General features: G+C 36.0%; 3 protein-coding genes across 5 annotated transcripts in view; all 3 read right to left on the bottom strand.

The window, feature by feature from the left end:
- LOC140168087 (uncharacterized) overlaps positions 1 to 407 on the bottom strand; it is a 117,106-nt gene extending 116,699 nt beyond the window's left edge. The window contains exon 1 of one of the 2 annotated variants that reach the window (XR_011861145.1): positions 155 to 407. The gene's annotated coding sequence lies outside the window, so the exon portion shown is untranslated. The remainder of the gene's footprint in view (positions 1 to 154) is intronic. The other variant, XM_072191392.1, reaches the window with a different exon arrangement.
- Positions 408 to 3,236: 2,829 nt separating this feature from the next.
- Positions 3,237 to 6,817, bottom strand: LOC140168083 (uncharacterized). Of its 2 annotated transcripts, XM_072191385.1 has the most exons (3): positions 6,615 to 6,817; positions 5,038 to 5,720; positions 3,237 to 4,515 (listed from the first exon to the last, which is right to left on the bottom strand). In XM_072191385.1, exons 1-3 carry the CDS (start codon positions 6,752 to 6,754, stop codon positions 4,466 to 4,468), a joined length of 873 nt encoding a protein of 290 aa, XP_072047486.1. In that variant the 5' UTR covers positions 6,755 to 6,817; the 3' UTR covers positions 3,237 to 4,465. The 2 variants fall into 2 exon arrangements, with proteins under 2 accessions (XP_072047486.1, XP_072047485.1); XM_072191384.1 differs by having other exon boundaries at positions 3,237 to 5,720.
- A 4,454-nt stretch (positions 6,818 to 11,271) lies between these two features.
- LOC140167218 (uncharacterized) lies at positions 11,272 to 14,591 on the bottom strand. The gene is made up of 3 exons (XM_072190566.1): positions 14,384 to 14,591; positions 13,601 to 13,727; positions 11,272 to 12,695 (listed from the first exon to the last, which is right to left on the bottom strand). Exon 3 carries the CDS (start codon positions 12,681 to 12,683, stop codon positions 11,454 to 11,456), a length of 1,230 nt encoding a protein of 409 aa, XP_072046667.1. The 5' UTR covers positions 12,684 to 12,695; positions 13,601 to 13,727; positions 14,384 to 14,591; the 3' UTR covers positions 11,272 to 11,453.
- Positions 14,592 to 24,534: the final 9,943 nt, after the last annotated feature.

Here is a 24,534-nt window from a genome sequence, read left to right as displayed (position 1 = left end):
ATACATATATCTAGCTGAGACTGATCTTATTATAAATATACAATAATAAAGTTTTCGCGTTAAAAGAAGATTCTCTTGTGATTTAATGTATTTAATAGAACATTATGCGTGTATATTTATATCACAGAATCACATTATAATAACACAGACTTACTTGATAAATTTGATAACGAATTAAACCGGTCAACTATTTCCTTATCAAAATGATGGCAAATCAAAATGGTGGCATGGGTAGATCTACAGTTTAGTTACTACTGTAGTGCATCCGTGCATATACTAGTACATTGTACAGAGGGGTTGAGTACACTGCCAAAATGATTGTTGTATTATTGTATGTAACACTTGACCGGGTAATAATCAAGCGTAACCTGTTTTGCATAGTCATTTTGGTTGAAGTTCAAGGCAAAGATACGACATACAGGCTGTATCAAAATGATTGTTCTTGACAAACGAGCCATTTTTTAAAATATTAAAATACATAGTCGATTTCATTTCGATTGAAAATTATCCCGGGGGCACTCAACTTTAGAGGTGATGTGGTATATGTCTGTCAATGGGCCCCCTTTTGATGTCGAATATACCCGATGTCCCTCTTTTTTTTATAATAAAAAGCCATGCATGCCCAATGACCCTCTTTTTAAATTTAATGTGCGGCTACTCAATGACCCCTCATTTTTTTTACAGAATTGTATCATCAAAATGCAACAAAATAATGCGTAAACTTTCAAATTATCTTATGTCAGAAAATTTGTATTCATTGGCAATTTGGAACAAGAAATAGAGCTTTGCACCATTTTGTCAACATTTTATTTTATCTGATGACGCCTTTTAAAAATTGTATGCCCAATCACCCCTTTAAAAAATATCATACCTAATGACCACCCTTTTTATTTTGATTGTACCCATTTTTCATAACAACAGCGTCGTTAAGGAAAACATTACTACTTCGCCAAATTTCTTGCTGTGTTGCTACTTTTTTACACCTGTAAAGTGTGCTGAGGCTTGTGGATCAACGTCTAGGCATTGTGCCTGTGCGTAGCGCACTATAAATCACTGCGCTTTTTTTTTTTTTACTTCGCTCGTTTGTTGTGTAATGTGTAACATTTAATGTTTACTCCAGTAGTGTTTGATATTATTTTTTGCGATATTTCCGGTTTTTTCTTTAAAAGAATGAACAAAAATTCTAATGCTACGGGTAACAAACTTTTTTTTATTTGGCCTCATGACGAAAAAGTCAGGGTAGACATTTTGTAACCTTGCAACAATTTTGTTAGAGGGCGTGTTTCAATGTGGCCTCCAAATCCCATTGAATTACACAGCAAGGCTTAAAACAGGCACTAATGACTACAAACTGATTATATCTTCAACTATTTATTAATGGCATAGGTACAAGAAGGTATACAAACTTCAAAGAGACTTAAAATTAACACTATTCTAGATGGCGCTTTTCAAAATGCCACACATTTCATTGGATTACAAATTAAGGCTAAAACAGGCACTAATGACTACAACGTGATTCTGTTTTCAACTATCTATTAATGGCATAGGTACAGGAAGGCGCCATGACTCAACACAGACTTATTAGTTGAAGACTTTTATAGATGTCACTTTTCAAAATGGCCGCCAAATCACATTGAATAACATATTTAGGCTTATAAGCAGGCACCAATGACACGATTCTGTTTTCAAGTATTAGCCAATTATATTTTGAACTATTTATAAAATTAGAGGTACACCTTACAGCAAGGCACTTTGGCTTAATTTAGACAATGAGAGAATACATTTGTGTTTTGGGTTTTCAAAATGGCGGCCAAATGTCTGCGAAATGGCCCCATTAGTTAAAATCAGTAAAGTAAATTGTTGTTAAATTTGGAGATCGTTGGTCCATCGTTTTGCATGCGGTTCCTGTCTTCAAAACTTGCATAAGATTCATTAGTCGTAACAAGTAGTTATATGCTGTAGTCATTTAACATGTTTGGATAGAATCCAAACTTCAAAGTATTATCTCTGGCTTCGCTTACAAAGCTGCACGCTTTGTACACACTTTGCTGATATAATCACAGCCGCGCCAGTTAGAACGTTTAACTAATGTAGCCATTTCGAGAACCCAAAACAAACATATATTCTCTCGTTGTCCTAATTGAGCCAAAGTAGTCATTAGTGGCTGCTCACAAAAAAATATGATGAAGTTGAAAAAAATAAAAAAATAAAAAAATAAAAACGGGTTTATAGATATTTATATGTAGTTATAAAAATAAATTGTACTCAAGAATCGTTTTGTTACGTTGTTCGAAAAAATTGTGGTCAAGAAAAACCCCTTTTTTCAATAAATGTCGTTCTTTGCCATTCTAAATAATTATGTATACTTTCATATATACTTGCAAAGTAATGAGGGCCTAAGACCACCCTCAATAGGCATTATTATAGACGTGTGTTGAATGTGTGTTGAAATGTATGAGAAAAAAAATATACCAAGTCCCATATCCCACTTTTGAAATTAACAATTATTTTAATCACAACTTAAAAAGTCCTTCAAAAATCGAAGAGGCTAAATCGGACTTACCACTTGCAGCAGTGAAATTTTCCGGCGCAAATTTTCCTTCGCAAAGCATGCGTTCTAATCCACGCGGAAGTCATTGATTAGAGGTTAATGACAGCGCATCAGAAGAATGGAAAACCTGCGCATTCACGTAAAATGAAGTATCTCAGTCTTCAACCCAGATAGTAAGAGTTGACGAATGCGGGAGAATGGACAACCTGCTCTTCCACGTAAAAATGAAGTATCTCAGTCTTCAACCCAGACAGTAAGAGTTGACGAATGAGAACGAATGGACAACCTGCTCTTCCACGTAAACATGAAGTATCTCAGTCTTCAACCCAGACAGTAAGAGTTGACGAATGCGGGAAAATAGACAACCTGCTCTTCCACTAAAAATGAAGAATCTCAGTCTTCAACCCAGACAGTAAGTGTTGACGAATAAGGGAGCATGGACAACCTGCTCTTCCACGTAAAAATGAAGTATCTCAGTCGTCAACCCAGACAGTAAGTGTTGACGAATGAGGGAGAATGGACAGCATACTCTTCCACGTAAAATGAAGTATCTCAGTCGTCAACCTAGACTGTAAGTGTTGACGAATGAAGGGGAATAGACAGCCTGCTCGTCCACGTAAAAATGAAGTATCTCAGTCGTAACTCCCTCACTTGCCCCTTTCTTTCAAAATGAATATTGGTGATATTAAGAAACCCATTTGACTTTATTGAATAGACATATAACCATGATAACAACATATACTGCGAAATAGTGATAACCAGTAGGTATATCTAGAATTATATGTCATTAAAACAATTCTCGCGATTCACAATACAATGCGCCGCCAACGGTTGCTCTAGCTAGTCCAAACTTTGACCTCCATGGTCGACATCGCCTTCCTAGCCACCATTGGGTTTTTACGCGAGTGTGATAGTAATAATGCTAAAACCAGCTCCACAAAGGATTCCGTGGACCGAAAACGGATCTACTACATTTATTATAAACTTCTGTTTAGTGTACATTCGCGTGTAATATAATAATATTGACATTTACACACAAAATGACATATTCCTGTGTTGAATTCGTATTACGCGGGCTTTGGATGTCGACATTTTTTCCAATATGCACTGCGTATTTCGGCCTTTCCCCAATGACCGCCGGAGGCGCATCGTATTGTGAATCGACCGAATTTCCACAACATTACAGGTATAAGATAATAGCATAATAACAAATGGATAAAACTTTGAAAAATTAACATTCAATGCTACACATGCGCTAATCAGAGGCATACATTGAATGAGATTATCGCCAATTACTATAATGCCTGTGTGGCACTCGGTAATTTATTATAGATAAATTATGGGTAATTATATTATAAAATTCATTAATTGCCATGGGTTGATCGGTTTTGCCTGAATCTAAATTGGTTGGGACTAAGAATGTTTTGAAATGAAATGAAGTTATGGATGCTCATTTAATAAACAAAATCACTCTCCAGAAACCTCGGATACGTGTACACGTATTAAATATCGATAGCAGAATATAAAAATACTTGGGATAAGTGGAATTGTGTCGATTATTGTGTAGCTTTGGAAGTAAAAAAAGTTATTCCAAATACCGACTACAGAATTAAAAAGAATTTCTCAAGTTTCATAAAGAAGTAATATTGAGTTTCAGGATGATATATACATATTAATAATTAAATAGAATTTCTCGAGTTAGATAAAAAAAAGTAATATTGAGTTTCGTGAAGATATGATACAGATTAATAATTAGGTATTCATGTGCATTTATTTGCCTTTGTTATATGTGTATATTTTTATATGTATAAACAACTCACACTTTATCTTGTGTAAATTATTACAAATCCTATTCTTGCTTTGTCAGTTAAACTACTTCAAGGTTCAAACCCATCTCTTGTATAATACATTGCTTCAATATTTTAGAATATTCTCTGACTTCAATATGTTAGAAGTCACAGGTACTGCAAAATCAAAATAATAACAATATAGGATCACTTCAATTTCTGCACATTGTATAATTGGATACGAAGCTTGTTTAAAACAAGAAACTAAATTGTATCCTGTTAGTTTCACATTTTTGATCTTAGGAAGTGTAACCAATATGTCATATATTCGCTCAACCCAATTTGACTGATTTTTCTCATCATATGTCTGTTTGACCGCAAGGTGTTCTAGTGTGGGGTGGTATGAAAGAGATTGTAAACTTTCAGAAGAATACTTTGACAACATATAACTATGCGGGGACAACTGTAACGATTTAATTTTCTTAAGATGAATGCTGATCAATCTAACCACCGATGACGTCACGGATTTTCCTCCTAATTCAAGTGTTTCTAGATTAGGCAATCCCTGTATTATCATCTCAAGTGCTTCTGTCGAATAGCGCACCCTTCGCAAGGTCAACATTTTCAGATGTGTCAAGTGCGCGATTGATGGTAAAAGTCTGTCACTATCGATCTCACGATATCGACCAAGTGGCTCACCGGTGATTTTGAAGCATGTTAATGATGTCATGCACCCTACTGTTGAGGACAATATGTCATCAGCCACCTCCTGTTCGCTGCTTAACTCAAAGTTTAATTCCATCTCACGTAAAGTTGTTAATGTTACAGGTGACACCTGCTTCAACATGGATAAGAAATATAGGTCGACCTCTTGAAGGCTTATGTATCGCAAATTACATTTGTGTAACAATTGAATGATTTTTTTATAACAATTCATTTCAGTTGAATACCATCTGAAGTATGTGGGCCATGTCAGATTCAATCGTTGCAATTTTGGAAGCTGCTGATACGGGTCTTCGCTAGGAACTAAATAGTTCGCATTGGACTTTACCTTTTGATCGACACGTATCCCAAGAGTCTTTATATTTGGACAGTTCATGCGCAAATAGCTCATGATTTCATCGCTGGCTACAGATAGACGAATCTCTTGCAACTCTTTGCCAGCATAAAGAGTCAAGAACTTTAACACGTTATTTTCGTGCATTGGAAATTTCCATTCATTGCCATACTCTCGGTACTCAAATGTGTTTGGTCCATTTTGCGATACAAACCGTCTGAATATTCTACTAGACTTTTTTACTTTTCTGGTAGGACCTCTGTCTCTGAAGTCGATGACAGTCCAGGCATGGTTTTTGATTATAAGATGCCATTCCTTGCTTACCCTATATGAAAATACAAATAGATATTATAAAAAAATTCCTTGATAAGTCTTCATAATAATAATTTTCAAAAAGCCGTTAGAAATTATCTTGTTATTTAAATAATTTTCTTCCCGTTGAAATTGTCAATTTATGTATATAGCTCATGTGTTAAAAAGCAAATTCGGAGGAGTAACCAAAGTCCATGTTGCCTGTGCAGTCAACATGCTTCCTGGCCCGGCAATATTTCCTTGGCAGGCAGTCGGTTCAGACTGTCTGCTTTGTACAACAAATATTTGAAGGCAAGGGACAGTCTAGAGATTTTTTTTTTTTCACAGCTCTTTCTGAGCCAGCGATTCCTCAGTAGGAAAGAGGCGCCTACTATAAACGACTCTTTTCAGAGCTACCATCAAAAATGTAATCTACTCACATATTATTGGGCAAGGGACAGCCTCACCACAATGATACTCTGCAGATACCCTTAAGGGGCAGTCTATTATGCATAACCCCTAATCAGTGTGATATATGCGGGGTTAGGATGGTTGAACCCCTACAAACCTCTTAATGAGATGGTTTGCTAACTCAACCCCCAAAAGAAAATTTCAACCGACTAAAACCAACCCCAAGAACATTTCAACACCATAACCCTCAAATAGTGTAAAAATGAAGACATTCTAGTACAAACCTTTATGGCAAGAGGATCATGAGTTTACATGTTGCTTCTGATTATCACTTGAAGGTATATTGCTGATAGCGATCGGCATACGTTATGCATGCTGGGAATGAAAAGGGCTCAAAAGCTATCGAATTCGTCACCTGAGATCGCGAATTAGAGCCCTTTTCGTTCCCAGCATGCATCACTTTTGCCGATCGATTTCTATCAGCATTATACCTCATTGAATAGTATCACTATCTTACCTCATTGCGATTAATTTCTCGTATAAAGACAAGAAGTTGAAAATAACCAACAATGTATCAATATTAAGCATGCCAATAGGACCCTCGTCAACCGGCATTCTGTTTTTCAAGAAGGTAGCGCCCATTTCTATAGGTATCATTAAAATAAAGATGGGTAATTATCAAAGAAAAATGATTGTAAAAATACAGAGAAATTACGCTCCTTGGAGTCCTCAATTGTTACATCTTTGAGACTACGCTTCAGTTTTGGCTTACCACTTAAGGTTAGCAACTATTTTAAACTGTTGCGGTTTGGTAGTTCACACTTCACAACATCTTGTGAATGGTAATGAGCTTTGGCAAAAATTGTCTTGATCATTTCATAGCGAGCGTGTATAAGAATTCAAATATCACAGATACACTTTTTGTATGTCATGTGGTTCATGAGTTATGTTGTAAAGTTGCAAGTTCAAGGCAAATATACGACATACAGGCTGTATCAAAATAATTTTTCCTGACATACGAGTCATTTTCTAGAAATATATAAAATCGATTTCATTTGGAATGAAAATTATACCGATTGAAAGAGTATAAGCATACAATTTGTTCTGTTGATTTTGTTGGAATTTGCAGTTGTTTTTGGAGATATTGTCCTTTGAATGAATGAAGGTGATACCGGGGGTGATACCTCAAACTAAACTCATAACTCAAAATAGTTTGTCCACTGCTTGGAAGATTTATTATTCTAGTGCTTCTACGGTGTCTAGCAAAATCTAATATAAATAAAAACAATTCATTCTTGATCGTATAATTACAAAATCATGTTTGGTTTCACATTTTTCTCTCAAACCACATCATTGTTATCACAAGAGGATATGCCAGCAAGCCAGATTATATTATAGAATCGTGAAAATAGACTTCTTCGCAGAATGTACTTTTCCTATAAGCTACAATTCTTATCAAACCTGACATTCTTAGCAATGTTAATATTTAAACAAAATTGCCAACAAATTTCAGCAACTTGATTAAAAACATTCATAAAAATTGAAAACAGTCAGAAAACAATTATTTTAATATAGCCTGTATAATACAACATTATTAACAAATGGCAGCTTTCCACTCTTAGCTATTGTCATACTGCTGACACAGTTTTTAATTGAACACAGTCGGAGAACAATTATTTTGATACAGTCTGTATAACACAAAATTATTAACAAATGGCAGCCTTCCACCATTAACTTACCATCGGCCTACTTTAAGAGACATAAATATGGTATCAAGTTTAAACTCTGTTTCTCTATTATACAAGTTTTAGCGGCACATTTTAAAGTCGCAAGTTGTCCTACTACGTCACAGAAGACACTTGTTGAATTCACATGAATGATTTAAAGTGAACAAGTCGGTAGACATGGTCGTTATAATCTCACCTTCACTATGGACTATATTAGCCGAATTTCGTTGTTATATACATACAATGCGTAGTGGTTTAGTAAACTTTGTTTTTACTGAGTTCGATTGTTATAGTCTCGACAGATAGTCTCGACAGAGTAACCTGGTTTTCTAAAATTTACTTTTTAGATTATCGCCGGTGCCATTTTTCGGGGGGGGGGGGGGTCGTGAACTACTTAGTCTGAAGTATAATCACCCCTCCCAGTTTCAGCGTCAGCTATCACGATCTTTTTGCATACTGAATATTATATTTGGAAGCAAAACTGCTTAATGCAGAGTAACAATGTCTATCAAGCCTTAAAACCCAATTTTTGATTTTTGACGGACTTTTCTACTAAAAATTCACCAAGATGAATTTCTATAATCTTTGTTTTACATCATCATTGAAATAGAACAAATTCTATGAAACAGTTTTCTAATTTTGCACTAGAACTGTAAAAGTATATATTTATAAGGGTCCAAAAGTTTTCAAAATCCACATTTGTCACACAAACAATTAAAGAAAATTCCTAGTTCAAGTCCTAAAATGTGATGTCTGTGCCATAGACATCAAGTCGTTATAAAATTCGGCAGACAGCCGAAACTGGATTCGTCGTTTGATAAATTCATGATACGCATGATTTATTTTGAATTAGCGAACGAGGGATCAAATTTGTAGATAATAGAGGGCGGTATAATTTTAACTATGATCAGCTTGATAGGTAAGCAAGAGACGGCGGCATGCATGGGTAGCTAACGGAGCTGTGCAGTAAGATCACTGTGAAAAAATTGAAACATTGATATGCTGCCCTCTTTAATTAAAGCGATGGTCCCTTGTTCGCAACTTCAACAATAATCCATGAATATACCAAAAGACGAATACGGATTCTGCAGCGTTCGAACTTTTGGTTGTCCGTTCGCCCGGGACAACTAAAGAAGTTGCCGGACAACCAAAAATACTGATTCGGTTGTCCGTCGGAAAACCATAAATCTGTAGCCAAAACAAAGTACCAAGTACTAAGCACTAAAAACCAAGTATGGACAACCAAAAACTTAGACGGACAACCAGAAACGGGATTCAGCTCTCTGCCGAATATATAACAATTTATATAAATAACTAGAAAAATAGCGGACACATGCAAATTAGGAGATTAATATTTAAATCCGTGACGAGAAATGAAGAACATTTGCACACTTTTTACTTCCATTACTGTTATATTGTTAAGTAACACAATAGCAGTGGTGTTAGTTCAATATGGTATGTGAGGAGAATAGATTACCTGATAATCCCATGTTGATATCGGCTGAATAATTTGTATTCTCGTTTGAAAAGGTCGCCATTTCGCCAGTCTCAATGAATCCAGAATCTGGTTGCAAAGACCGCCTCTTTTTAACACTTTAATTTCTAAGTCGTCATCCTAGACAGCTGACGAATGAGGGAGAATGAACAACCTGTTCTTCCACGTAAAAATGAAGTATCCCAGTCTTCAACTCAAACAGTTGACGAATGAGGGAGAATGGACAACCTGCTCTTCCACGTAAAAATTAAATATCTCAGTCGTCAACCCAGACAGTAAGTGTTGACGAATGAGGGAGAATGGACAACCTGCTCTTCCACGTAAAAATGAAGTATCTCAGTCGTCAACCCAGACAGTAAGTGTTGACGAATGAGGGAGAATGGATAACCTGCTCTTCCACGTAAACATGAAGTATCTCAGTTTTCAACCCAGACAGTAATTGTTGACGAATGAGGGAGAATGGACAACCTGCTCTTCCACGTAAAAATGAAGTATCTCAGTCGTCAACCCAGACAGAAAGTGTTGACGAATCAGGGAGAATGGACAACCTGCTCTTCCACGTAAACATGAAGTATCCCAGTTTTCAACCCAGACAGTAAGTGTTGACGAATGAGGGAGAATGGACAACCTGCTCTTCCACGTAAAAATGAAGTATCTCAGTCGTCAACCCAGACAGTAAGTGTTGACGAATGAGGGAGAATGGACAACCTGCTCTTCCACGTAAAAATGAAGTATCCCAGTTTTCAACCCAGACAGTAATTGTTGACGAATGAGGGAGAATGGACAACCTGCTCTTCCACGTAAAAATGAAGTATCTCAGTCGTCAACCCAGACAGTAAGTGTTGACGAATGAGGGAGAATGGACAACCTGCTCTTCCACGTAAAAATCAAGTATCTCAGTCGTAACTCCCTCACTTGCCCCTGGCTTTCAAAATGAATATTCGTGATATTAAGAAACCCATTTGACTTTATTGAATAGACATATAGCCATGATAACAACATATACTGCGAAATAGTGATAACCAGTAGGTATATCTAGAAAATACAATACGCCGCCAACGGTTGCTCTTGCTAGTCCAAACTTTGATCTCCAGGGTCGACATCGCCTTTCTAGCCACCATTGGGTTTTTACGCGAGTGTGATAGTAATAATGCTAAAAACATCTCAACAAAGGATTCCGTGGACCGAAAACGGATCTACTACATTTATTATAAACTTCTGCTTTGTGTACATTCGCGTGTAATATAATAATATTTACATTTACACACAAAATGACATGTTCCTGTGTTGAATTCGTATTACGCGGGCTTTGGATGTCGACATTGTTTCCAATATGCACTGCGTATTTCGGCCTTTCCCCAATGACCGCTGGAGGCGCATCGTATTGTGAGTCGACCGAATTTCCACAACATTACAGGTATAAGATAATAGCATAATAACAAATGGAGACAACTTTGAAAAATTAACATTTAATTCTACACATGCGCTAATCAGAGGCATACATTGAATGAGATTATCGCCAATTACTATTATGCCTGTGTGGCACTCGGTAATTTATTATAGATAAATTCTGGGTAATTATATTATAAAATTCTTTAATTGCCATGAGTTGATCGGTTTTGCCTGAATCTAAATTGGTTGGGACTAAGAATGTTTTGAAATGAAATGAAGTTATGGATGCTAAACAAAATCACTCTCCAGAAACCTCGGATACGTGTACACGTATTAAATATCGATAGCAGAATATAAAAATACTTGGGATAAGTGGAATTGTGTCGATTATTGCGTAGCTTTGGAAGTATAAACTTATTCCAAATACCGACTACAGGATTAAATAGAATTTCTCAAGTTTCATAAAGAAGTAATATTGAGTTTCAGGATGATATATACATATTAATAATTAAATAGATTTTCTCGAGTTAGATAAAAAAAGTAATATTGAGTTTCGTGAAGATATGATACAGATTAATAATTAGGTATTCATGTGCATTTATTTGCCTTTGTTATATTTGTATATTTTTATATGTATAAACAACTCACACTTTATCTTGTGTAAATTATTACAAATCCTATTCTTGCTTTGTCAGTTAAACTACTTCAAGGTTCAAACCCATCTCTTGTATAATACATTGCTTCAATATTTTAGAATATTCTCTGACTTCAATATGTTAGAAGTCACAGGTACTGCACAATCAAAATAATAACAATATAGGATCACTTCAATTTCTGCACATTGTATAATTGGATACGAAGCTTGTTTAAAACAAGAAACTAAATTGTATCCTGTTAGTGTCACATTTTTGATCTTAGGAAGTGTAACCAATATGTCATATATTCGCTCAACCCAATTTGACTGATTTTTCTCATCATATGTCTGTTTGACCGCAAGGTGTTCTAGTGTGGGGTGGTGTGAAAGAGATTGTAAACTTTCAGAAGAATACTTTGACAACATAAAACTATGCGGGGACAACTGTAACGATTTAATTTTCTTAAGATGAATGCTGATCAATCTAACCACCGATGACGTCACGGATTTTCCTCCTAATTCAAGTGTTTCTAGATTAGGCAATCCCTGTATCATCATCTCAAATGCTTCTGTCGAATAGCGCACCCTTCGCAAGGTCAACATTTTCAGATGTGTCAAGTGTGCGATTGATGCTAAAAGTCTGTCACTATCGATCTCACGATATCGACCGGTGATTTTGAAGCATGTTAATGATGTCATGCACCCTACTGTTGAGGACAATATCTCATCAGCCACCTCCTGTTCGCTGCTAAACCCAAAGTTTAATTCCATCTCACGTACACTTGTTAATGTTCCAGGTGACATCTTCTTCAACATGGATAAGAAATATAGGTCGACCTCTTGAAGGCTTATGTATCGTAAATTACATTTGTGTAACAATTGAATGATTTTTTTATAACAATTCATTTCAGTTGAATACCATCTGATGTATGTGGGCCATGTCAGATTCAATCGTTGCAATTTTGGAAGCTGCTGATACGGGTCTTCGCTAGGAACTAAATAGTTCGCATTGGACTTTACCTTTTGATCGACACATATCCCAAGAGTCTTTATATTTGGACAGTTCATGCGCAAATAGCTCATGATTTCATCGCTGGCTACAGATAGACGAATCTCTTGCAACTCTTTGCCAGCATAAAGAGTCAAGAACTTTAACACGTTATTTTCGTGCATTGGAAATTTCCATTCATTGCCATACTCTCGGTACTCAAATGTGTTTGGTCCATTTTGCGATACAAACCGTCTGAATATTCTACTAGACTTTTTACTTTTCTGGTAGGACCTGTGTCTCTGAAGTCGATGACAGTCCAGGCATGGTTTTTGATTATAAGATGCCATTCCTTGCTTACCCTATATGAAAATACAAATAGATATTATAAAAAAATTCCTTGATAAGTCTTCATAATAATAATTTTCAAAAAGCCGTTAGAAATAATCTGGTTAATTAAATAATTTTCTTCCCGTTGAAATTGTCAATTTATGTATATAGCTCATGTGTTAAAAAGCAAATTCGGAGGAGTAACCAAAGTCCATGTTGCCTGCGCAGTCAACATGCTTCCTGGCCCGGCAATATTTCCTTGGCAGGCAGTCGGTTCAGACTGTCTGCTTTGTACTAACAAATATTTGAAGGCAAGGGACAGTCTACAGATTTTTGTCAGGGTCACAGCTCTTTCTGAGCCAGCGATTCCTCAGTAGGAAAAAGGCGCCTACTATAAACGACTCTTTTCAGAGCTACCATCAAAAATGTAATCTACTCACATATTATTGGGCAAGGGATAGCCTACAATGCCTCACCACAATGATACTCTGCAGATACCCTTAAGGGGCAGTCTATTATGCATAACCCCTAATCAGTGTGATCTATGCGGGGTTAGGATGGTTGAACCCCTACAAACCTCTTAATGAGATGGTTTGCTAACTCAACCCCAAAAGAAAATTTCAACCGACTAAAACCAACCCCAAGAATATTTCAACACCATAACCCCTCAAATAGTGTAAAAATGAAGACATTCTAGTACAAACCTTTATGGCAAGAGGATCATAAGTTTACATTTTGCTTCTTATTATCACTTGAAGGTATATTGCTGATAGCGATCGGCATACGTGATGCATGCTGGGAATAAAAAGGGCTCAAAAGCTATCGAATTCGTCACCTGAGATCGCGAATTAGAGCCCTTTTCGTTCCCAGCATGCATCACTTTTGCCGATCAATTTCTATCAGCATTGTACCTCATTGAATAGTATCACTATCTTACCTCATTGCGATTAATTTCTCGTATAAAGACAAGAAGTTGAAAATAACCAACAATGTATCAATATTAAGCATGCCAATAGGACCCTCGTCAACCGGCATTCTGTTTTTCAAGAAGGTAGCGCCCATTTCTATAGGTATCATTAAAATAAAGATGGGTAATTATCAAAGAAAAATGATTGTAAAAATACAGAGAAATTACGCTCCTTGGAGTCCTCAATTGTTACATCTTTGAGACTACGCTTCGGTTTTGGCTTACCACTTAAGGTTAGCAACTATTTTAAACTGTTGCGGTTTGGTAGTTCACACTTCACAACATCTTGTGAATGGTAATGAGCTTTGGCAAAAATTGTCTTGATCATTTCATAGCGAGCGTGTATAAGAATTCAAGTATCACAGATAAACTTTTGTAGGTCATGAGTTATGTTGTAAAGAGGGCTGAAGCAACAACACTTTTGTAAAACGTACATAACTCTTTAACCACAATGAATGAAGAACATTTTTAAATTATATGATCCGTGGAATGAACTTTTGCAAAACATAATAATTTTATTTTTCAATAATATATTGATTTAAATAATGAAAATCGATTTGTCTTTGGCTGCGTCGAACAACAATACCTCGTCTACCCTTAATACTGTTAAACACTCGTATATTATATCTATCTAGGACTGATCTAAACGTAAATAAATATTTCGCGTTAAAGTATGATTTTCTTGTGTTTTAATGTCACATTACACGTGTCCATATTTATATCACATAATCACATAAATCAAGACAGACTTACTTGACAAAATTGATATTAAATTAAACCTGTCAACTATTTCCTTCTCAAAATGGCGGCAGAACATGGATCGACTGTTTTGTAGTGGCATTTGCGCATGCAGCAGGAGTTGAGGACACTGCCAATATTATTGTTGTATGTAACACTTGAAGGGGTAATAATAAAGCGTAAACTGTTTTGCATAGTCATTTTGGTTGCTAGTTCAAGGCAAATATACGACATACAGGCTGTATCAAAATAATTTTTCCTGACATACGAGTCATTTTCTAGAAATATATAAAATCGATTTCATTTGGAATGAAAATTATACCGATTGAATGAGTATAAGCATATCATTTTGTTCTGCTAATTTTGTTGGAATTTGCAGTTGTTTTTGGAGATATTGTCCTTTGAATGGATTAAGGTGATACCTCAAATTAAACTCATAACTCAAAATAGTTTGTCCACTGCTTGGAAGATTTATTATTCTAGTGCTTCCACGGTGTCTAGCAAAATCTAATATAAATAAAAACAATTCATTCTTGATCGTATAATTACAAAATCATTTTTGGTTTCACATTTTTCTCTCAAACCACATCAAGAGGATACGTCAGCAAGCCAGATTATATTATAGAATCGTGAAAAAAGACTTCTTCGCAGAATGTACTTTTCTTATAAGCTACAATTCTTATCAAACCTGACATTCTTAGCAATTTTAATATTTAAACAAAATTGGTAACAAATTTCAACAAATTCATCAAAAACATTCACAAAAATTGAAAACAGTCAGAAAACAATTATTTTAATACAGCCTGTATAATACAACATTATTAACAAATGGCAGCTTTCCACTCTTAGCTATTATCATACTGCTGACACAGTTTTTAATTGAACACAGTCGGAGAACAATTATTTTGATACAGTCTGTATAACACAAAATTATTAGCAAATGGCAGCTTTCCACCATTAGCTTACCATCGGCCTACTTTAAGCGACATAAATATGGTATTAAGTTTAAACTCTGTTTCTCTATTATACAAGTTTTAGCGGCACATTTTAAAGTCGCAAGTTGTCCTACTACGTCACAGATTACCGCTTTTGAAATGTAATCAATGAAGACACTTGTTGAATTCATATGAGTGATTTAAAGTGAACAAGTCGGTAGACATGGTCGTTATAATCTCACCTTCACTGTGGACTATATTAGCCGAATTTCATTGTTATATGAGTAAATGGGAGCGTTCACTAAAACAGGAGGAATGATTGAACAGGTAGAATCATTGAAACGGTAAATTTTATTTATCTGAACCTGACCCTCCTTAAGCCTACGTTTCCATTTGAACTTCTTTCTTTCTTTTTTTTTTTTCTACATGGGCCAATTTTGTTCCATTTAAAAAATATTCTGCTGCTAAGCTTGCGATTTTCCGTTGACCATGTGTTTTTATTTATTCAATCACGTTCCCGTTATTTTCTAAATCTGTCCTTTCTTACATTTCCCTTTTAGCTTCTTTTTTTATTTGCTGCATAGCTTGTGATTTCCCGTTTTCATGTTATTTATTTAATTCTGTCCTCAGTTTAATAGCCTTTTTATTTAAATTTCCTGATCTTATTATACCCTTTTTTCTTACATTTCCTGAAGAGTTTCTTTCTTTCCTTCTTTAGCCTATTTTATTCCCGTTTTCATTTTGTGACTAACTATAACCCACATACTCATACAGCCTGTTTGTCCTCATTTTGTTTTCTTTTTTATTTATAGTAGGCCTACCTCTTCATTTTGTTTAATTGTACTTTTTAACACACATCTTTTTTCCCGTATTTATTACGCTACGGTCGTTAAGGAGGCTGTGTACTCTCAGACATGCATGTAGTAAAAGTGCAATAACTTTGTAATTATTCGCGCAAGATATATAAAAGTATACATTTTATGAAGGCAAGACATCAATAAATCTTAATATAAATACAGATTTGGGGTAAAAAAAAATTATGAAGAAAATCACAAAAAGTGAGTTGTTGGCAATATTAAATTTTTTGTTAGGTACATCATATCAAAAAACACTCTTTCCAAAATATTTTATTTTGTTTTAAGCTCAATCTTGAGGCTCCGTTACAAAAACGGCTTTTTTATTTTTTGATATTGGCCTTATTTTTTGAGATATTGACCATAATAGGCATCAAATTGAACTTTTAAAATTCACAAACGCCTATTTGCACAAAATGATGCCAAAAATCGGAAATAGACCAAAATATAAAAAAATGAGAAAACCGTTTCTTGAGTCGATCATGCTTTTTATGATGATCATATTTGCTTACCTATAGATGCTGTATTTATTGAGTTATCGTGTACCTAAATCGTCATTTTACCGAGAAAATGAACATTGAAATAATGGCCGTTGAAGTTTAAAGTGGTCACATTTTGCACTTTCATCGAATCTCGCAGGAGAATGCGGCTGTTTTATTTTTCTACCTTACATTACATAAACATCGGGTAAATCCACGGCCCCTTGAGAAGTTTGAGCGAAATCCATTCATAACCTGATATTTAAATCGGGGGAAAGAACTTGAAAAAACCCACATTTTATCAGCTAAAACGGAGCCTTTTGACCACTAGGTTTTTGTGCTTCCGTGGTGTTTCCATAAGATGCGCCGCGCATGCAGATAAGCGTCGCGTATGCGTAGCGTACTTATGCGTAACAAATTGCGCGATACGCAACGCGATGCGTTGTTGCTCGCGTGTACCCTGCTGGTACAACAAAGATTTTCTTTCCTTTTCAATTTCAAACACGAGTGGAATAGTTAAATAAAATCCTTAAAATATTGCAGTTGGAGTTTACAAATCTGGATTTTCATTCCTTGTATTTATAAAAAACATAACAAAGTACAAACATATCAAAAAAACTCAATTTTGCGAAAGAAACAATGTCTAAAATTTAAATAAGAAAGAAAAAAGAGGGTCATTCCCGATTTTGAAATTGAAATTGTGGGGCTAAGACTGCATCTAGACGAAAAATAGATGCAAGCAGCCCGATTATTGAGTTACATGTCACTCGCCGTAAGTTTGAAGAAGCATGCGAGAAAAACAGAGCTGATCTGTTGAAAAACAAAAGAAAGCCGAGCAGCAACAACAACAAGAAAAAGCGTGAGGAGCAATCTAATGAGAGGCCTTCGAAAGAAGAGGGGAACAGCGAACCGTCAACCGCCGCATCCTTCAAGGGCGGGAGTTCACAACGTCAACCCCAGTCTGATAGGGGTTACCAGAACTAGTACCCGGTTCATCATGGTGAAGGCGGAATGCTAGGCGAGGTCGCGGCAGAGGTCGCGGCTGGAGTTATTAACTCCATTGAAAACCAAACGGCTCTTTTCAGAGCCACCATTTATTCTAAAAAGAGAATTGAGTTTGTGTCAATAAAATGCCCCTTTTAGTGTTTTGCTTTAATAAATATAGAATATATATAAATGAGATGTTTTACTTTATAAGCTCTAGAGGCATGAGAATGCATTAGGGCTTTACTATAAATGAAATTGAAAACCTTGTGGTTTACTTAAGCTCTAGAGTCATGAGAATGCATTAGGGCTTTAGCGTTCTACTGTAATTCGTTTTAATTAAGTTTAAAATAAATAATATTAATTCTTGGTCATGTAATTACAAATTCATGCTTTCTTTCATACATTTCCTAGTCAAACCACATCATTGATATGCTCGGGGACACGCCACCAAGCAAGATTATATGATAAAATTGTGAAAGGGAGAACTTTTTCACAGAATGTGCTATTCTCGTAAGTTAATTCTGATCAAAAAAGACATTCTTAGAAATTTGAATATTTAAATAGAATAACTCACAAATTTCAGCTATATGATTAAAAACATTTACAAAAATTGAGAAAAATAATTTTGATACAGCCTGTATAATACAACAACATTATTAACAAATGACAGCTTTCCACCTTTAGTTATGCTGTTTATTGTTTATGTACCTTTAACTTATTTTAGCCAGTTACGTAGATAAATAAATAGATCTGAAGTCTTTAGGGCGTAACCATGGTAACTGGTCTTCACCATTGATGTTAAATGAGCCCCCACCCCCCACATTAGCACCTCTTGCCTGTTGCTCAACATTGTCTATGCTTTTACGTAACTATCACAAAGTCTTCTTTGCGTGATTGTGAACTGCATATATCGTTATGAATTCGGCCGATGGCCGAATCCGGATTCAACTTTTGGTAAATTCATTTTATGCATGCATTACTTTTGAATTTGAGAACAAGGGATCAATACTTTACCTATAGAGGGCAGCATATCGACTTTTTAACGGTTATCGTTGTCGACCGTACTGCGACGCACCGTTAGCTAACCCTGTATACCGCCCTCTTTTGAATACTTACTATGCTGTTATCATCTGATATCCTTTAAAATTGATATGCTGCCCTCTATTATGTACACCATTGATCCCTTGTTCTCAAATCCAAAGTAATGCATGCATAAAATGAATTTACCAAAAGCCGAATCCGGATTCGGCCATCGGAATATCACGGGTCTAAAACAGACATGTTTAACATTTTATTTGATGTTACGGTCAATGCTGTTCTGTTTTCAGTAAAACCAGTGGATATGTGTTCAATAATAATGTTTATAACATTAGATATTGAAATTGTGACTTGGACGAATCGCGCCTAAGTGCGATTAATGGATTTGACCAAAAGACGAATCGTATACTGTACAAATCAGGTTGATCTGTTGTATTGTATAGCTGGAAACTCCGAATTTTCTATATTACATGTCCTCTACTGTTATGTTTGAAACCAATGGGTAGCTACAGGTATCGTCTATCCAGTGATATCGAAATAAGTACAAACATCCCCCACACGATATCGCTATGACATAATTATGTCAGAGCGCCGTCGCAATATTGGAATATCACAGAAAATTATACACAAAATAAAGGCCAATTTTTGTTGGCAAATTTCCAATTGTTATTTCTACTCTAAATTCCTTGATTTTAACTTGAATTTTCACTAAATATCACGGGGATGACTAAATAACTTATATACCAAGTTTAGAATCTATAGCCTTAGGACAACCAGCAATTTTTTACATAAAAGCCCAAATCAAGGATGGGTGCTATAGTTTACACGTAGTCGAATGCGGATTCGTCCCCACATACAACTCTTTGGGCAGCGGTGGACACTTTTTGGATTTAGCATAAAGCCAAATAGCTGTAATTACCTGTTTTGTGGGATATATCGACTGTTTGAGAACATAATGAGTATTGCAAATAATTGGTGCACATTCTCTTCTATAATATACATTTCAAACAAGTGCTCACGAATGTTCTCAAGTTTTCGAATGACCAATAGAATTGTACCAAGATTTTCAAACGCCGTTTACTCAGAACAGCAATTTTGGTAGCTTCGATCAAAGTGCAAATGTGACCAATTTAAACTTCAACGGTCATTATTTCGATGTTCATTTTCTCCGTAAAATGACGATTTAGGTACACGATAACTCAATAAATACAACATATAAGTATAGGTAAGCAGTTATGAGGCCCAAAACTTCCATAATTCCAGTGTTAAGACCACCCTTTAATAGGATTTCTCGACTTCGATAAATTAGCAATATTGAGGTTCATGAAAATTAGGTATTCATGTGTATATTTTTTTTTTTCTTGGCATAACTGGGCATTAACAACAGAGACAAAAAATCAGTAAGAAGCTGTTGACGAGGAAGCACCCAGAAAGCGATTAACCTCCCTGCTGAAGCTGGCCCTTGATTTAATGGCTGGAATTTGGGCAGGAAGAGAATTCCATAATTGGGCTGTAGATGGTAGAAATGATCTATTTATTTGTATATTTTTAAAGTGAAATTCACACTTATCTTGTGTAAATTCCAAAATTATAAATCATATTCTTGCTTTGGCGGTAAAATTACTTCAGGGTATAGCGTCGTTTATTTCCACCAATATAGTCATGTATGGACGCATCTCTTGTAAAATAACGCATGTACAGTTAGAAATTCTCTGACTTCAATACCTTAGAAGTTACGGGTACTATTCTCACGTGAGTCTGCTCTGCCTAATTTGGATCACTTCAATGTCTGCATATTCTATAACTGGATACGAAGCTTCCTGACTAAAACAAGAAACTAAATTGTATCCTGTCAGTTTCACATTTTTGATCTTCGGAAGAGTAACCAATATGTCATATATTCGCTCAACCCAATTTTTCTGTGTTACCTCATCATATGCCTCCTTTACCGCAATGTTTTCAAGTGTGGGGTGGTATGAAAGTGATTGTAAACTTTCAGAAGAATACTTTGTCATACAACGTGGATATAACTGTAACGATTTAATTTTCTTAAGATGAATGCTGATCAGATTAACCACCGATGACGTTATGGATGTTCCTTCTAATACAAGTGATTCTAGATTAGGCAGTCTCTGTATCATCATCTCAAATGCTTCTGTCGAATAGCGCACATATTCCAAGGTCAACATTTTCAGATGTGTCAAGTGAGCGATTGATGGTAAAAATCTGTCACCATCGATCTCAATATGTCTGTACACATTTCACCGGTGATTTTGAAGCATGTTAATGATGTCATGCACCCTGCTGTTGAGGACAATATCTCATCAGCCGCCTCCTTCTCGTTAAACTTAACGTTTAATTCCATCTCACGTAAACTTGTTAATGTTACGGGTGACATCTTCTTCAACATTGATAAAAAAGAAATGTCGACCTCGTGAAGGCTTATACATCGCAAATTACATTTTGTAACAATAAAATAATTTGTTCATAACAATTCCATTCAATTTTATACCTTCTCCAGTCTGCGGGCCATGCCAGATCTAATCGTTGTAACTTCGGCAGAAAATACAGCAGCTGATACAGGTTTTCATAATCGTGTTTAGGTACTCTTACTTTGGACGTTTCCTTTTGGCGCATTATTTCGAAAGGTAGCCCAAGAGTGTTTATATTAGGACAGTTCGCGCACAAATAACTCATGATTTCATCGCTGGCTACAGATAGATGAATCTCTTGCAAACCTTTACCAGCATAAAGAGCCAAGAACTTCAACACGTCATTTCCGTTTATTGGAAATTTCCATTCATTGCCATACAAAAAAAAAAAAAAAATGTTTGGTCCATTTTGCGATACAAACCGTCTGAACATTCTATTAGATTCTCCAACCTTTCTGGTGGGACCTTCGTCTCTGAAGTCAATGACAGTCCAGGCATGCTTTTTTTTTTTTTCTTCCCTTTCCTTGCTTACCCTATATGAAAATACAAATAAATATTATATAAAACTCCTCGATATACTTTTTAAAACGGCTATTCATGATACATCTAGAATGCCCCTTGTCAACAAAGCATTATATATAGTAGGCTGTCCCTTGCCCAATGATTATGTCAGTAGATTGCCCTTTATCTATGGAAGAGATGCTGACGATTAAGTGGCTATGAAAAGAGCCGTTCAAGCTCTGAAAACAGACAATTCTTATAGTAGCCGCCCTATGGCTCTACAAATTCGTCAAATGATCAGTGGACTGGGCAGTGGACGTAAGGTATGCATAGATCACAGCACTAAAATTTGACAGACGTCTAGTCTGTTATAGATATTTTTAAATATAATTGTTAATTGTTTCAAGGCAAGGGACTGTCTACAGCTTTTTGTCAGGGCCACAGTACTTTCATAGGACAAGGGCAGTTCACTTTTATGGCTCTTTCAGACCCTCCGAAGGCTTCAGTAGGAAAGGGCGCCTAGTACATACTATAATAAACGGCTCTTTCAATCTCACAATCTCATTTATTAATATCAAAAATGCAATGAACTCACATATCACCAGGCAAGTGGCAGTCCACAATGTGATCACCACAATGATCTGTAGACAACGAACAGTCTAATAATGCAGAATCCATAATCAGTGTGGAATTGTGGGGGTTAGAGGGGTTGAAACCACAATCCCCATTGAGTTGGTTTGCTGACTCACCCCTACAAAAAGAAATAAACCATCAAATAATGTAAAACTAAAATGGGCCCGGTAAACGGAAAATGTTACCTTTATTTTGGGCAAAAATAGCTTAATTTAAAAATTGGCCTGGTAAACACAAAATTGCATCTAATTTTGGGCTAAAATAGCGTACAATTGAAAACAATGTTCGTGCTTCCCGCGCAATTATCACAGTAACACCGGACCAAAATGATGTTTACTGGGAATTTTGTCTTTGTCCTCTCAGACAACTGACTCTGATACGCCACAGAACATGTAATATACCCCGAAAAGGATTTAAACAAAGACAACGCTGCCACATACGTTTGTCCTGAAAAAGTCAGACTTAATCCCAAAGAGCTTTCAATAGTCGTAGAGTAGCAATAGATGATGTAATGCTTTTGTTCCTTTGATGCTGATAACAAAATTGCGACAGGCTATTCATAAAAGTGGTACCATTGTTTCAAACAAAGGCGTTCCACCATTAAATTGGTCACTGATCCGGCATCATATTAACTCTTTACACAACAGGCGAGTATAAATAAAGTGACCACAATACAGCCATGTGTAAGGGCAGTCATGTGTAAAGTGGTACCATTGTACTCACGTATCCCAAATGTGCGCTTGTGCGAGCCTGAAGTCTATAAAGGAGGCTTAAGTTGTCGATATAATCTTTATATCACCCACCTGACTTCAGGCGCTTTATTTAAATAAATTGAATGCTCCAGCTGATGGATTACACATCAGAATGTGAAGGCTGCCGGGTCCACATTTCTATAGTACTCTAAAATGGTAATCGCTGCATATACATGTAAACTTATATAAGTATAGGCCTATAAAGGTTTTTTTTTAATGTCCATTTAATTTTATTTTAAGAACGAGATTGGCATAGAAATATCAGCGTACCCAAAGGGGTGGGGAGGGGCAGCTTCTCCCCTGTGAGAAGTCTTGAGAGGGATGAGGAAGGAAAAGGGTATAGGAGGCATATATGGAGAATGAACAGGTAGAGTGAGAGAGGACAAAAGAAAGAAAGAGGGGGAAGAGAGAGAAAAGTAGAGAGAAAAAGAAAAAAAGTTAGTAACAGGCCTAGTAAAGACTAAGAACAGAGAAAGAAAAGAAAGGAAAATAAATGTAATAATAATAACTATTATAGAAACTTAACACATAACAGCACTAAGCAGCCATTCGATGACATCAATGCCGTTGTGCGTTACGTAATTAAAGAGCCCAGTCAGAAGTATTTCGCACCTGCCAAGCACAGGTCACCCAATTTCGAAAACTGGACGTTGAATGTACACTCTCATGAATATTGATTGGCAACATTTTCCAATATGTCAGCGCTCTAATAAGACACAATAGAACAATGAACGTTGCAGCCCGTTGCTTAATCCTGACGAACGCTTGACAGTTGTATAATCTTCCGACGACGAATCTGTTGAAACCCCCAATCTTTTAATAGAGACATTGCGATTTTCTAAACGCAGCACGTGGAACGTACGTTTTCGCGTACAAGCAATTGGGGTCATAACGTGCAGGTAATACGCGCAGCTTATTTTAAAGCTACGTGCAGCTATTTGACCAATCAAAATCGTCAATTTAATCACGTGGTTGGGTCGTTAGCTGCGCGTAGTATAGTGCTAGCTATCCTCTTTCACAATTATTATCTTGTTATTAATTTACGGAATTTGATAACGAGCGGGTAAGGAGGTCAAATCACAGCATCATGAGCATGTGCCAAAAAGGGGCTAAAAAATACACAAAAGCATATTTATTATCATGAGTGTTCCCAAGTTTATACCGTATTTAATGGCATACTTTATACCCGGACTGTATAAAGCAGTGCAGTGGATCTGAAGGTCAAACAACAACATGCAAAGCACTGATTTAAAATACATTGCAGGGAAAGCAAAGGTCACATGCCTTATCCCCCGGCCTGATCCACGTCGTGAAGAACTTGTGTTGGTAAACAAGGAAGGTTGCTGATATGCACCGCGCTTTATACTGAAGACTCATTATAAATAACATAATTTAATCATATTGGCCCGGCATATTGGACAATAATAATAATTTGATCAATAAACTTGACATTAAACTTTAATAAATAGCCAACATAAAGACATTTTCACATTACATTTAAACGAGAGATTCTAATGAACTAGAAAGAGGGTATGTATGATATCATTACGTGCAG

Source organism: Amphiura filiformis, chromosome 13 (assembly GCF_039555335.1).
Source record: "Amphiura filiformis chromosome 13, Afil_fr2py, whole genome shotgun sequence".
NCBI lineage: Eukaryota > Metazoa > Echinodermata > Ophiuroidea > Amphilepidida > Amphiuridae > Amphiura > Amphiura filiformis.
This window is presented reverse-complemented; position numbering and strand designations above follow the sequence as displayed.

Coding starts and splice junctions, on each gene's coding strand:
- LOC140167218 (XM_072190566.1), bottom strand. CDS start 12,683: ATGGCATCTTATAATCAAAAACCATGCCTGGACTGTCATCGACTTCAG.
- LOC140168083 (XM_072191384.1), bottom strand. CDS start 6,754: ATGATACCTATAGAAATGGGCGCTACCTTCTTGAAAAACAGAATGCCG. Junction 5,721..6,614: donor GAGAAATTAATCGCAATGAG/GTAAGATAGTGA, acceptor ATTTTCATATAG/GGTAAGCAAGGAATGGCATC.